The following is a 15,000-nucleotide window of genomic DNA, read 5'->3' as shown; positions in this document are numbered from 1 at the left end:
AGAGGGAGCTTGTCTGTGTGTGTGTGCGTGTGTGTGTGCATGTGATAGAGAGAGCTTGTCTGTGTGTGTGTGTCTGTGTGTGTGTGTGCGTGTCTGTGTGTGTGTGTGCGTGTGTGTGTGTGTCTGTGCGTTGGGTTAGATCAGATTTTTGACTTTTTCAAAACGTTTTTGCGTGTTTTTCGCATGTTCTTCTGCGCATTGTCTTGCGAACACAGGGAGAACATGCAAACTCTGCACAGAGATGCCCGGAGACCTTGCTGTGTGGCACCAGTTGTAGGTACTGTGCCACCGAGCCACACATGACCGGTTTTGGGGTTCAGTGTCTTTCTCAAGGACACTTCGGCACATTGTCGGAAGCTGGGATCGAACTGAGGATCTGCTTTACCTCCCTTGCTAATACCTTACTTGAAGAGTTGTGTCTACAAGATTGACCGTGTTGTGTTAAGAAAATACTAGCTTATCATTGTTAACTAACTGCATCAGTTTTGGACACATTTGTGCAGAGGTGTTCATGATGACACCAAGCATTCGTGTAGACTATTCCGGATTGTTCTATTCAGCTGTCGTTGACGTGTTTTGACAGCACGGAGAGCAGCTGAGGAGGGACTGTTTAGTGTTTACAGAGGGGTCAAACGTGTGAGAATTGCGAGTGACGGAGAGAGGGAGTGAGTGTACCAGCGCGCTGTGTGCAGTTCTACAATCAAATATGATTTTACCCATTTTAAATAGTACAAAAAAATTGTGTGAGGTAAGAAAACTGAGGTGATCACCTATAACATCCCGGACCATCTGCCCCCTAGTGACAGCTGAAGGTACTGCGCTCTGAAGGAGGTTGAAGACTTCAAAATACATGGCTCTTGGGTCAACTCAAGGGAGCAGGACCTCAGAGTGAGGAAGGCGCTCACGTGGAGAGCTCGAAATGGCATGAGCAACGTGTGGAAACCCAACCTCCCCCATGAAACCAAGCTCCGCTTCTTCGACGCCACCGCGAAGGCCGTTCTCCTGTTGGACCCCCGAGCCACTCCCTGCAGAGGTCGCTGGACGGACGCTACACCAGAATGCTACATGCAGCCCTGGACATTAGTCATAACGCGCACGTCAGTGAAGGTCAGTACGGAGAGAGGCCAAGGGTGAGTGGGGAAAATAGAAGCGAGGAAATTGCTACAGACACCGTGAGCTTCCGGCCAGGTGCACAAGCTGGCGTTATGGGAGCCGTCTCCATGGCGCGGACGCAAGTCGCAAGGACATACTACTACAACATTCATGGACATTATCAAGATGGATGCGGGAGTGGAGACCACCGATGAGATCACCAGGTGTATGGAGGACCGGGATGACTGGAGACAAAGATGCAGGTCCATCTGACGACCGGATGATGAGGTGGAATCTAGACAAACGTGCTGTCTGGCAGGTGCATCCCCTCGGTCACTCACACCAGAGACACATCTGACCTACAATACGTACCGAACGTTGGGAAATTCTAATACCGAACCGTTTTTAACAAAAAAGTATAGAAAAACTACAGAATTTTGGTATACCGTGCAACACTAGTGTGTGTGTGTGTGTGATAGAGAGAGCTTGTCTGTGTGTGACCTTTTTCCCATCGCAGCTGCAAAGCCAGGTGCCAGGATGACGCATGATATCGCCAATCAGTCCCGCGCTCGCGAACCATCAATCTAACAGCGCCGCTATTCACAGACGCCCTTCAGGGAAATAGCATTATCATATAATATCACAAGGTATCGTTTCTACATCATATTAAGTCTCTTCGCACTCCATCATGAGTGTAAGGCACGCATAGATACACATCGGATACACAGGATTTGAATGGAATGACTCATGGAAATGATTCATTAAGAGTCAAGTTAATGCCAGATAGATCTGAACAGACTGGGAGGGAAGTGATATGCCTGCATAGTCTGTTAGAGAGCGGTCAGGACACGCTGAAACTGAATCTACAGAGCGACGTGAAGCTATGGACGCAACCCATACGTCTTTATGCCAGTTATGTTATGATGTGCTATGCCAGTTATGTTATGATGTGTTATGAGTCTATTTCTATATTGACTGTGTGCTATGAGTCTGTATTTTTATATTTTTTTTAATTATGAGCCGTGGAAGCCGAATTAAAAGGTTTGTACGCAAACGAGGAACAACAAAGCTTTTAGGATGTTGAAATGCGAGCCACCGGAGGGCGCAGTTCAGGGACTGTGTGTTCAAATGAACCATCTAGGAACTGTCCTCTGAAAACGATTCACCTGGTGAGCGACCCTTCATCAGAGGGACTCATCTCACCTCCTCCTCCTCCTCCAGACACTCGGTCTGCTGACGATGGGGAAATTCTAACTCGAGCGCGGAGCTGCGAGGTGTTTCGGGGGGGCGGCAGCTGTTTAGGCGTGTGTCGTGTTGCGTTCTAAAAACGGCGCGCGACACCTTGGCGAACGTGGCGGCTCGGGACCGGGGGGGGGGGGGGGGGGGGCGGTGGCTACGATGATAGGGACGATTCCCTGTCGATAAGCCAGATATGCCAGCCCCTCTCTGGTCAACAGACCGCTGGGAGGGCACCGTTAGATAACAGGTACTGTAAGCACATGGACATACAGTATGTACACACACACATACACACACACACACACACACACACACACACACACACACACACACACACACAGTATAGAGCATTCAAACAAGGATGTGTTTTATGCACATGTATAATAGCGCACACTTGGCGTATTCTGGCAATGTGCTTCTTTTGTGCAAACTGAACGCGTGTGTGTGTTGCGGCCGCATAAAAGCCCCGCCCCCCCCTGACGTCGCCCCTCACCTATGAGCACCGAGGCGATGCTGGCGGGCGTCAGCCCCAGGTGGGCGTGTCCGTCGTCCCTGGCCTGGTGGGCGCCGGGGTCACCGCAGAGCAGCTGGAGGTGGGCGGTCAGTGCCAGCCCCAGGGCGTGGCCCAGCTCCGCCCAGCGCATGCCCCGCCGGACCCTCACGCTACCCAGCGCGCTGGCGCCCCCCTCCTCCCCCGCCAGCACCTCCACCGGACACATGGGCTCCCCACCGCGCGGCGTCTGAACACACACACACACTCTGTAGGAGTCTGAGGAGGGAGAGAGAGAGAGAGATAAAGAGAGAGAGAGAGAGAGAGGATAGAGAGAGAAAGAGGGAGAGAGAGAGAGAGGAGAGAGAGAGAGGGCGAGAGAGAGAGAGGGGAGAGAGAGAGAGAGAGAGAGGAGAGAAAGGGAGAGAGAGGGAGAAGGAAGAGAGAGAGGGAGAGAGAGAGACAGAGAGGGGAGAGAGAAGGAAGAGAGAGAGGGAGAGAGAGGGGAGAAAGGGGGGAGAGAGAGGTGAGAGAGAGAGAGAAAGAAAGTCAGTCCGGGCCAGACATCTGGGGACATGAGTAGAATACACCAGTACCACAGAGAAAATGGTCAGACAAACCACCATATTGACAGCCAGGTCACACACCCATTATTCATAACCACAGAACCCACAAATGGATACAAACACACTTTAAAACCCTGTTCAGCAACACGTGAATGAATGAATGAATGAATGAATGGACGAATGAATGAATGAATGGATGGATGGATGGATGAATGGATAAATGAATGGATGAATGAATGGATGAATGGATAAATGAATGGATGAATGAATGGATGAATGGATGAATGAACGGATGGATGAATGAATGAATGAATGAATGAATGAATGAATGAATGAATGAATGAATGAACCGTCGGCCGCGCTCCGGGGTGCTCTGCCCTCCCACTCACGCAGGTTCTCCAGCAGGTCTTTGCAGTCGTCGGTGGCGACGTCGTGGATGGTGCGGTTCCAGCGGTCCCTCCTGTCCACGTCCTGCTCGCTGTGGCTGCACAGAACCTCCAGGCAGTCCTGAGACACGAAGACAAGCGCTACCAACCCGGGGACAGCAGGACAGGGACATCCGCCAACGCGTGCGTGTGTGTGTGTGTGTACTGTATTTTTACGCGAATATGTGTGCGTGTGCGCAGCGTGCGAGTGTGTATTTGCGCGTGTGTGTGCAGCATGCGAGTGTTTATTTGTGTGTGTGTGTGTGTGTCCAGGCCGGGAGCGGGAGGGTCAAGTCTCAGCCGGAGCGGCGACCCACCTTGAAGCCCCGGGCGGCGGCGATGTGTCCGGCCGTCCAGCCCTCGCTGTTGGCCTGGTTGAGCAGCCCGCTGGACAGCACCAGGACGCCGGCGTCCGGGTCGTGGCTGGGGACGCGGTCGGGGTCGGGGTGGACGGCGGGGTCAGGGGTCGGGTGGCAGAGCAGGAGGCGCAGCGTGTTCACGTGTCCTGAGCTGACGGCGGCGTGGAGGGCCGTGCAGCTGTCCTGGGGATGACACACACACACGCGCGCGCGCATCAGAGCCTCTGTGTTTTTGAGTGGCCTTTAAAAGAAAAAGTCACGGCTAAATTTAACATCCACACAAAACATTTGAGTAATCGTGTCGCTGGCCTTATCGGACGGCGCATAGCTCTGCGGCCCCCTGCTGGGACAACCAGCCAGCCCCCCCCACGACAGGGAGTCGCTGCGCTATCTATAACACAAGACAGCTTTCCAAATATAGAACAGGCAACGCTGGGGCAGCTATACCCCTGTAATTGCTATGGAGGTATGGGGGTCGCGTACAAGTCTCCAGCGAGATCACAGACTGAAACGCCTAGTTTCCTTCATGTTATGATGATAACATGCGAATAACCTGTAACGATCACAACGCGGTCCCTGTGTGGGGCGGCGCACGAAAAAAATTTAAGGAGGGGACAGCTTGTGAGGACAGCTTGTGGGGACAGCTCAGGACGGCTGGGGTCAGGAAGAGGACGCTTGTATCGCGGGACGGTAACCGGGGCCGGTTACCGTTGGTAACAGCTAGGGGGGGGGTACAAAGGTCAGCCGAGGGCAACTCAGGACATGTGAGGTGGGATATCGATGGGATGGATGTACGGTACGGGGGTCTTACGGTCGTGGCCCTCGAGCGGTCGGCCCTGAGGTCCAGCAGGGCCCTGACGCACTCTGGTCTGCCGGCGCCGCTCGCCACGAACAGGGGGGTCTGTCCCCCCGCGGCCCCCCGGTCCACGTCTGCCCCGCCGGACACCAGGGCAGCCACACACCTGTAGGGGGAGAGGAGAGTTACTCACACACACACACACACACACACACACTGAACTACGGCCTGCAAATAAGAGACGATACCATTACATGCACAGCAATACACAAAGACACACACACAAACACACACACTTCATTTCAAACCTTTATTTAAACTCGTGGGGCAATTGAGGTTTCCCTCATTTCCAATGCCGACGAGCTCACAAGCAAAGACAAACATCAACAAAACACACACAGTCACGCACGCTGAACACCTGTCTGGGGACATGATTCGACCTCGCAAGCACACACAGGCCACCTGTCTGGTGACAAAAGACACAAACATCTGTCCAGAAACGAGAGAAGACCTTAAACACGCCCAGGTTCCAGAAGGAGCACCTGGCTAGCGAAGAGGAAGGTGAGCCGGGGGGAACCCGACCCCGCGCGGCGCGAGAAACGCAGCACCCCCGAGGCCGCGGCGCCAACGCCAACGCCAACGCCGGGAGGCCCCAACCGAAGCTGACAGCGTACAAGGCGCCGTTACGCGGCCAATCGTCTCGGTGTTTAGCTGTCAACGGTCCGATCGGCTATCCCTGCCCTATTAATACCACGGCGGTCACATGATAACAACACTGCACATTTCTCAGCCGGCCAGGCACGGATAAACCCTATACACACACGCGCACACACGCGCACACACTTAAGACCTTCACCTCGCAAGACCGTCGCTGGCTTTGAGGGGAAGAAGGAAGATGGGTTTGTGCTGATCTCTGACACTGCTTCGTGGTGAACGGTCATTTCAACATTTCATCCACAAAGCAAACGTGAAGGGACCCGGGTGAGACTTGACATTTAGGAAGCCAGACGGATGAACAGGTTTTCCTTTTAAAACCTGCCTGGGTCATAGAGCAACCGGCTTAAATGTGCCATTAAGATGCCATGCCGTCAAAGAGGTGGCGTAGAAGCCAGCTGGCATCAGAGTGCCGTGGAGCCGGCACTGTGGCTCTGGCATCGGTCGTGTTCCACACAAGGCAGCGGGCAGGTCGTCCCAGCTGCACCCTGTCTCTTGTCCACAGGAGGGCGCCAGACACAGAGACTCTCACAGTCACTCTTACCTTGTCCACAAACAACCCCCACAACCTTAATTCCTTGATGCTTCATATAGTAAATGGCTGGACAGGCAAAGTTAGCGCCCAAAGCGTTTGGACCATAACACACTGTGTCATTTTTGGCTCTGTACTACTCAACTTTAGATATGAAATGATACAGGAGATAATACAATAACTACTGGCTTAAAGTGCAGACTGTCAGATTTACACTGATCTTTTTATTTTAATTTTGAATGTTTAATCCCACTGCATACAGAAGATGAATATTCTACTGTCAATCAAAGGGAAAACTGTCTCTGCCTCTGTCTTGCTCCTGGCTATCCAGTACCAACCCAGCTACCGAGAGATGCTGTATGGGGGACACATATTGAGGGGACACCGGTTTAAGGGTCGTTTGGGGGACACACCGGGGGACCGTGTCTGATGTGACACCTCAGCTGGGAACTAACCTGTGGTGGCCGTGAGCGGCGGCGAAGTGTAAAGGCGTGAATCCGTTTTCATCAGAAACATCAGCGGACACCCCCGAAGTCAGCAGCAGCTTAACGCAGTCTGAGGGATGGAGAGGGATGGAGAGGGAGGGGAGGGGGGGGGAGATAAGGAAAATAAAAAATAAAAAATGTAATTTGTTTTTGGCAGAACGAGTGTGTGTATGTGTGTGTGACAGAGTGGCTTGATATCCCGGCTTTGAAGTTTGTGTGTTCACCGAGAGATTGGGACGGCATGGCATGGCACACACACACACACACACTCTGCCTCTGACTGTAGCAATATGTTAATGTTATCTTAACGGCCCCATTATCCCTAGATAGTTCCATTGTTAACACACTATTGCACTGCTATTAGTATTTCCATGTAGACTCTAAAGACTACAAACTCAACTAGCCTTATATAACTATGCACTAACTATAAATCATTCAACAACTATAAAATAAATCAACATTCATCAATTCAGATATTTCCACAGTCTTGGTCGGTACCTGTGTGTCCGTTCTGAGCAGCAGCAAACAAGGCAGAGGTTGGGTGGTCTTCAAGGTGACTAGTATTGGTTGGGTGGTCTTCAAGGTGACTAGTATTGGTTGGGTGGTCTTCAAGGTGACTAGTATTGGTTGGGTGGTCTTCAAGGTGACTAGTATTATCCGTGGGGTCTTGGTTAAGCAGCATTGACAATAAAGTGACATTTCCCTGGGAAGCAGCTTGAAGGAGCAGGGGGCGGCCGTCGTCCAGGGCAACGGGCCCACCGCAGGTTAGCGAGGGGGCTATGGGGGGACGCCAGCCTGGGGGGGGTTAAGGGGGGAAAATTGTTTAAGCCTGACTGGGTAAGCGGCCATGTTGGGACCATGTGTAAGGGGAGTGTGCACACCTGAGCTCCACGGACATATTCCATCTGAAGCCCTGTATCGCCTCGTTAGCGCACGCTACAGATCAGCGCGGTCAATATAGGAATCTCAGTTATTTAGAAACGATTATGGGCTGTTTGCGTTGACAGCGTCTGACAAAGTCGGCATGGTGAGATAATGTGTTTTTACAGTTTACACATCTCCCTAATGTTGAATTTTGATCGGCTATAATAGCAGGTGGAAGGTCATGGAACCCAGGTATCCATTTTACTGGATGACTGCAAAATCATCCATCCATCCATTCATCAGTCTACTCATCCGTCCACTCACTCACGTGTTAATTTCAATCACTAAATCTAAAAAAAACAAAAAAACATCAACCATGCACAACATGCACACAGATATTGGTAAGTCACTGTCATAAATATTCAACAGCATTTGTGTGGACAGAGGAAGACCACTTTGACTTAAAGATAAATATTACATGAGCACATGAGTAAGAAGCAGCAGAAAGAATAAAAAACTAGAACCTACATTTGCAACTAAATTCTATCCCCTTGTACTGTGTTGTAAATGCTAAATATGACACTAAGAATGGAAAAGGCGGGAAACTGGAAAATGTTGTTAGCTAGCTAGAACGCTAACGAGGGCTATAATATTATTTGGTGCTTTTCGGGGCAAGCAGGTTAAAAGAGTGCAGTTTAGAGCAGAGAGAGTGGAAGACCTTCAAAGCACACCCTTGTCTGAGGGACTGAAAAGGCGAGAAGAGGGGAAAAAGTCTAGTTCAGTATTTTAAGGACATCTCTAATGACAGCCATTGCAGTCACACTATCCAAAATGTTTATCTTTTACAGTTACAGTGTGGAGTTACAGACACTCAATACATTGAAACAGGTGGCAAGTTGCTGCTTTTGAGCTAAATTTTTTAGGAGGGGTGGGTACAATGACTTGACAGTATATTGCTGACAGTAAAGTACCGTTTTACTCTAGTATTTAGGCTTCAAAGTCTTACAAATACTGCTTCAATGGACAAATAGCCTTAAATGGCAGAGGAACTAGCTACAGTATACTGGCCATGCCACTTTATATGTGCAGCCGTGGCACAGACACAGCGGTAACTGGATAAATAAAACCCATTTGTGAGACTGAAGCATTTAAAGGTGAAATCTGATAACCTGATGCATGCAGGCTTCATGATATTATCGGCCACAGCCAGTATAAGCTACTGAAATAGAGAATGTGTGCAGGTTAAAACCGTTTGCTGAAAAAACAGGCACATTCCTAATTAGCTTGAATGTAGCCGACAGACTTTGAAGTAAACTCTAGATGACAGGAACAGGACAGTGTCATGCATATTTGTCCTGTGCAAAGCAGCTTCTTTGGTTTCTCTACGGGGAATTTGTCCACCAGTCAAAACAATACAACCAAACATGGAAATGTAAGCCTACCAAGGCACAAACATTTAAATATGACCATAAACATCAATATGTGACATCACACGAGGTGCAGAAGCTGAAGCAGGAAAGAGAGTGGACAGGGGGAGGGGTTAGTGAGAGGGGAAACAGGAAGTGAAGAATGGTTGGCATCATGCTATTGGAGGAAGGAAGGGAGGGAGGGGTAAAGAGCAGCCTCTGGCATCAGCTTCAGACAGGAGAGGGTTACCCTGCACTCACCCCCATCTGACCAGGGACAGGTGGACAAGACCATTGCCTCTATAATGACACTGGGACCTTGGTCCACACCTGCATGGCTAGCCCACTGTCTAACCCATACTCAGTCACTGTGTTAGCGACAGGGAGTCTGTGTGAACCTGAGAGGGCTAATGTGACAGGACAGGAGGATTGGAGAAAGCAGGGAGATGACAGGCGCCGAAAGTGGGCAGTAGTAGTAAGTAGAGAGAGAGAGAGAGAGACCAGATCTCAAGCAGTGGTTTAGGGTCAGGCTAAGAATCAACCGCATCCAATAAGCAGAGCTAAACTGGACTGACCCGTATGATCTATTCAGCTCTGGATTCCTGTGGTTAAAGCATGTTTCCCTATAGCCTGAATGCTAACGCTAGGCTAGGCTAAGCTAACCTGGAGTGGAAAGGGAGTGGAGCAGAGAGGAGGCAGTGGGGAGAGCGGGTGGGGGAGCGTGGTGCCCCCTTACCTGATGCTGTTGCCAGGGAGCTGCCGGGGGCACGGGGGCTACGGGGTGGAGCACTAGCGGAGGAGGAGGAGGGGGAGGGGGCGGGGTTTACGGGGGGGCTACCGACGGTGGCGGCAGCAGCGCCGGGGGGGGGGCACTCCGCACATGCTGCCCGGTGCTGCGGCCCCCTCGCCCCCCCCACCGCTGAGGGACAGGAACCCACCTGAGACGCCGTCAGGGCTGGGACCAGGTCCAGGGCGGGTTTGGGCGGCAGCTGGGGCGTGGCCGGCTTTAGCCCCGCCCCGGGGGAGCGGCCGCCGTCCCCCGCCACTTTGATGGGCGGGTGTGGGGGCGAGGGGGTTTGGGAGAGGCCCGGCTTTTTGGGCGGGATGGGGGGCGGGTTGCCCCGGTCGATCCTGGCCACGGTGGGCGACTTGAGGCCGATCTGGGGGTGGCCCAGCCGGCCGGGGAAGGGGCCGCCCTCGGAGGCGGAGTGGGGCAGGCCGGGGCGCAGCCCTGCTGCCGGCGGGCTGGTGAACCGCGAGAGGACCTGCGTGACGGTGTGCCGCGCCTGCTGCTTGGCGGCGAAGTTGTCGCGGTTGGTGGGGGAGAGGTCGCGGGCGGGCGGGCTCTGGGAGGCGGGGCTCTGGGAGGTGCTGCCGTTTTGGTCCTGCTCCTGGAACTTGTAGCGGGCGGCCTGGACGCGCGGGCTGACCCCGGTGGGCAGGCCGTGGGGCCCCGTCTGGCCCTCGCCCCCGTTCTCCGTCTGTGGCGCCGGCGGCCCCCGCCCCGCCCCGGCGGTCTTGGGCAGACTTAGGCCGGCGTAGTTGGCTGGGGTGGGCTTGACGGGGATGGTGAGGGGGGTCTTCTTCGGGCCCTCGGGCTCCGGCGGGTCCGTTTGGCAGGATGCAGTTCGCCAGCTGACTGGTTCTGTGGCCACGGCGACCGAGGCTGTGGGTTTGGGTCTGGGCGGCGCGGCGGCGGCGGCGGGGTGGGGCGGGGCCTTGGCGCCGGCCGCCGGGACCTCCTTCCCGACTTTCCCGCCGGCCTGTTGGGTCCTGAGCTGCTCCACCTGCAGGCGCAGCCCCTGGCTCTCCGCCTCCTCGCGGCCCAGCCGGGCGCGCAGCTGCTCGCGCTCCGTGTCGAACTCCGACAGCTGCTTCTCCATCTTGGCCTCCATCTGCTGACCCCGCTGCCGCTCGGCCGCCAGCTCCTCCTGGAGCCGGCCGGCCTGCCGCGCCTCCTCGTCCAGGCGGGCGGAGAGCTCGTCGAAGCGCTGCGACTCCTCCACCACGCGCGTGGCCAGCTGCTTGCACTCGCGCACCAGCATCATGACGATGTGCTTGTTCTTCTCCCGCTCGTCCTTCAGCTGGGCGCTCAGCGAGCGGTGCTCCTGCTCCAGGCTCTGCAGCTGCAGCTTCTCCAGCTCCAGCTGTGTGTGCGTGTGTGTGTGTGTGTGTGTGTGTGTGTGGGGTGGGGGGGGACAGACACACGGTCACGTCAGTGAGGGCCGCGTTCATCCGTGAGGGCGCATTCACGTGGCAGATCCTGTCAGGCGTCTTAGCCGTTTTATCGGCGCCGCAAAGTCGAAAATATTTGAGTTTTTCCGCCGAGCGCGGAGGCGACGCCCTATGATTGATGCATTCCGTCGCTTGGCGACGAACAGCGCCGGCCAGGGACGACCCGGTGCGCCTCGCCGTTTTAGCGGCCTGCGAAATCTGCCGTGTGAACGCGCCCCCATGCAGTATTACGTGTGTCCTACACACGCTAGCACACGCTAAGGTATCTCAGGTATCCGTCAAACACACACACTCAGACACACACCTATGTAGTACATCACACAAATCAAACGCTTTCCTCCCAGACACAAACAGCACGGTGCTGTTCGCACCACATAACTCCCGTCACGCTCGCACTTTGTTCCCCCAAGACATGCTCCGCGCCGCATATCGGGCGTGTCACGCAAAACACACACACACCACCTATCAATCACACAATCATGCGCGTACGTTCCCAGTCCATCTCGGTGCCCCTCTTGTGCATGCGTACGGCGGAGTCGAGAGCCCGCTAACTACTGTCGCGTTAATCGATACCATCACTTCCTGACCTGTAGAGGTGCCCTGCCACCTGCTCACCTGCCTGCAATGCTCTTCAACGGCTTTTTACAATAGGAAAATGAAAAAAATCTAAAAAGTCTTACTATCCGCCTTTTCTGCCATCTTGAGCTTGAAACCAACCCATCGGGCCGTTTTCTGGATCCAGCAGATGATGATCTTGCTGCAGCCAAATCGTGAGCGACATGGGTTGCTATAGCTACAGTACGCCTTTTTCGCCAGGCTGAAGTGGCCCTGACGCGAAAGCGAAGAGGTCCAGGGTGGCTGCGTCTGTCGGCCATCGTGACAGGAGTGGTCTAGTGTGACGGGTCTTTTCAGAGGCAGAAGATCCTGCCCACACTACCGCTAGTCTGAATATCTGTTCACAATACACCTGCATTGTCACATATTGAGGTTAGAGTTTAAACAGGAACGCTTGTGACTGTATTTCTATGTTTTCCCATACTGTATGTCACAAACTCAGTTAAGTATACAGGCATGGACCCAGCCATACCAAGGTAACTGTGGAGACTGTATGAGTGTAGGAATGTATGACTGTACTGTGTATCAGTGCTTTGTACCATTCTGTTTATATGTTGTATATTTATTTTTGCTGTTATGCTTTTTTTGTTTTGTTTTTGTTTTTTGGTTGTTACTGTTGTTCTGTATCTATGTTTCAAGGACCCCCTCGAAAACGAGATGATTCATCTCAAGGGGTTTTATCCTTTCAATAAAGTTAAATATACTGTAAGCAAACCAGTGAGATTCAGAAATGTAAATTAGTGTTCTGACAGAAAGGTTCAGGTTAATTTATGTTTTCAGGCTATTGAGAAAAACGGTGATGGGATAAAGCAGGAGGGTCTTTGTATGGAGACAGGATTGTGCAACCAGTTGTTGAGATGATCTGGATAAGATGCGCAACTGCCTAAACTCAGATATGGAAATGCTTGCCAAAAATGTTGGTCTCCATGTTCCACTCCCGTAGGACAGATTCGTTCCCCGACACATCGTTTGCATTCTGTGATGGCGCCTCTATTTTAGAGATATCGACCGAATCATTAGTCACGGAGCAAAAGGGGCTTTGGGTGAATGAGAGGCCGGCGCGTTGCTCAGGAGGTAGAACCCGGCTCGCCGCGCCGAGCGAGACGCCAAACTCCAAAGTTGCTCGTGTGCGGCGTGGTGACGCAGTACCTAGTACCGTCGCCTCACAGCGAGAAGGCTCTTTCTGTGCGAAGTTCACACGTTCTCCCCGCGTTCGCAAGGGTTTGCCCCCGAAGTATGAAAGGCATGCAGAACAACAGATGCTCTTCAGTTCGGTCCCTGACCAGAACTTGGACTGAGCGCTTGGTCCCCGCTGCTCCTGGCTGCCCCTGGTGGCGGACAGGATTAATGCAGGCTGCATGTGTGTCCTGAGGGTCGTGTCGTCGCTCACTATACAGTTTGTAATGTGTGTGATCACTTTGGCAGAGTAAAGACCCCCCCCCCATCCCCCCAGGTCCTGTAATTTATAGACATTATCTCTCTCCCCCCAAAAAATAGTGTCCAGGAATCTAATGCTACCAACATGCGATTGAAATTCAATGACTTGTCAACCCTCCGGCGACTAAATCTGGAGCGTGGGCGCTATTGTTAGCTCTGTGTTGGCAGAGAGAGTCTATTGGCTTAGCTGGGCTTTCTGGGCAATGGCCTGGCCCTGTCACTCTAACGAGCCCCAACAATGAGCCTGATATCACGACTGCCCCCGCTCCCTAACACCCCCCCCCCCTCTCTAATCCACACAGCGGGGGCACAGATCATCACTGAGAGTGAGTAAGGAGCTGTGAATGGGGTTATAAAGCTGAATAAAAGTGTTGTTTGAGGTGTGATTCAAATGGGGCATTACTGCTATCTGCTTCTTGTTAGTGAGACAGAGGGACTTGGGAATGTAATACGTCATGAATAATTGCTCTATTCTGATCCCTGGAGCATGACATAAAGTGGAGCAGTATTTAGAATGCCCTTGTACCTATGGCTAGAAGAGTATGTACATTTTTAGTGTCCCCAAAAGGTCAATTTGCAAGATAATCTACACAAATGAGATAGCAGAAGGATAGGGGGGAGAGAACAATTCTTTGGTAGTCTTGTAGTTTTTGGACTATTGTCAGACGGTTGAATGGAAGCTTCCGGGTTGTCACCTTGCTGTTCAAACACAGCCGAGACGCAAATGCTTACTGACAAAGTCCACGGACATGTCCATCTGCCATGAACGCGCCAGCGTGTGTGCATCTCATCAGCCGGATCCTGCCCTCTGCCTCATGATTCATTCATCAAGCCCCGCCTCCATTAGGCCCGTAAGCAGAGTCCCCCTCCTCCAGGCTACGTACCTACGGGTCAGTGACACCGGAGCTTCCCGTTCGCTCAAGACCTCATGAATATTTCAACAGCTTAGAGCTCACTCAAGATAAATATTACACAGTAAGGTTTACCTAGCAACCTGGGGGCTCTCGTGCAGGGTTCATTTCGTTGACGAAAACTATGACGAAAATGATTCGCCGACGACCTTCAATTAGTCATCGTCATGTGACGATAACTAAATAAAAAACAATTTATGATGACAAGAACTAAGACGTAATCCAATGCCGTTTTCGTCAACAAATAAAAACTAGATTAAAATCTTAGGGAGGGACGATTTGGGAAGAGATCCAATCAGAATGCTGAGATTTACGTGAAAGTCGTGGCTCATGCTGGAAAAACTCAAACAGGCAAGGAGAGCGCACAGAAATGTAATTCAATAGCTTTTTCCATCAGTTAAATATATACTCCCTCCGTGATGAGTTTAAAAATTCTAGAGAAATGGTTAAATAATGCATTACACTTTAATTAAACCCATTCAATTTTAGCCGACTAAATACTGTCAATTTAGTCGACTAAAATCTCAATGCTATTGAACGAAAACTAGACTAAAACCAAAACAATTAGCATTTAAAAGACTTTGACTAAAACTAGATCAAAATTTGCTGTCAAAATTAACACTGCTATTGTCTGAAATGGTTGTTTGCATTCTGTTCAGTTACCTCAAGGGTCCTCTGAACTGTTAATATTAATGATGCTTGTCTTCTCACATAGTGCACTTCAGATGTAGCAGATAGCTACAACCGTGCAATCAGAGGGCCTCGTCGTCATAACAACAGTCGTTTATTCTGGGAGAGGGAGCGAGCTGCGTACACGCTTCCTGTTCTCAGAGG

At 52.0% G+C, this 15,000-nt stretch overlaps 1 protein-coding gene across 1 annotated transcript in view; it reads right to left on the bottom strand.

Moving 5' to 3' along the window:
* The window catches only part of cttnbp2 (cortactin binding protein 2), a gene marked incomplete at its 3' end in the record, with an annotated part of 50,261 nt that overhangs the window by 8,181 nt on the left and 27,080 nt on the right, over positions 1-15,000 (bottom strand). The window contains exons 4-10 of the mRNA XM_084450940.1: positions 9,705-11,115; positions 7,197-7,493; positions 6,669-6,768; positions 4,983-5,133; positions 4,130-4,354; positions 3,777-3,894; positions 2,825-3,100 (exon numbers count right to left, since the gene is read on the bottom strand). Coding sequence (XP_084307066.1) covers positions 2,825-3,100; positions 3,777-3,894; positions 4,130-4,354; positions 4,983-5,133; positions 6,669-6,768; positions 7,197-7,493; positions 9,705-11,115 — 2,578 coding nt within the window. The remainder of the gene's footprint in view (positions 1-2,824; positions 3,101-3,776; positions 3,895-4,129; positions 4,355-4,982; positions 5,134-6,668; positions 6,769-7,196; positions 7,494-9,704; positions 11,116-15,000) is intronic.

This window comes from Borostomias antarcticus (assembly GCF_949987555.1).
Source record: "Borostomias antarcticus genome assembly, chromosome: 16".
NCBI lineage: Eukaryota > Metazoa > Chordata > Actinopteri > Stomiiformes > Stomiidae > Borostomias > Borostomias antarcticus.
This window is presented reverse-complemented; position numbering and strand designations above follow the sequence as displayed.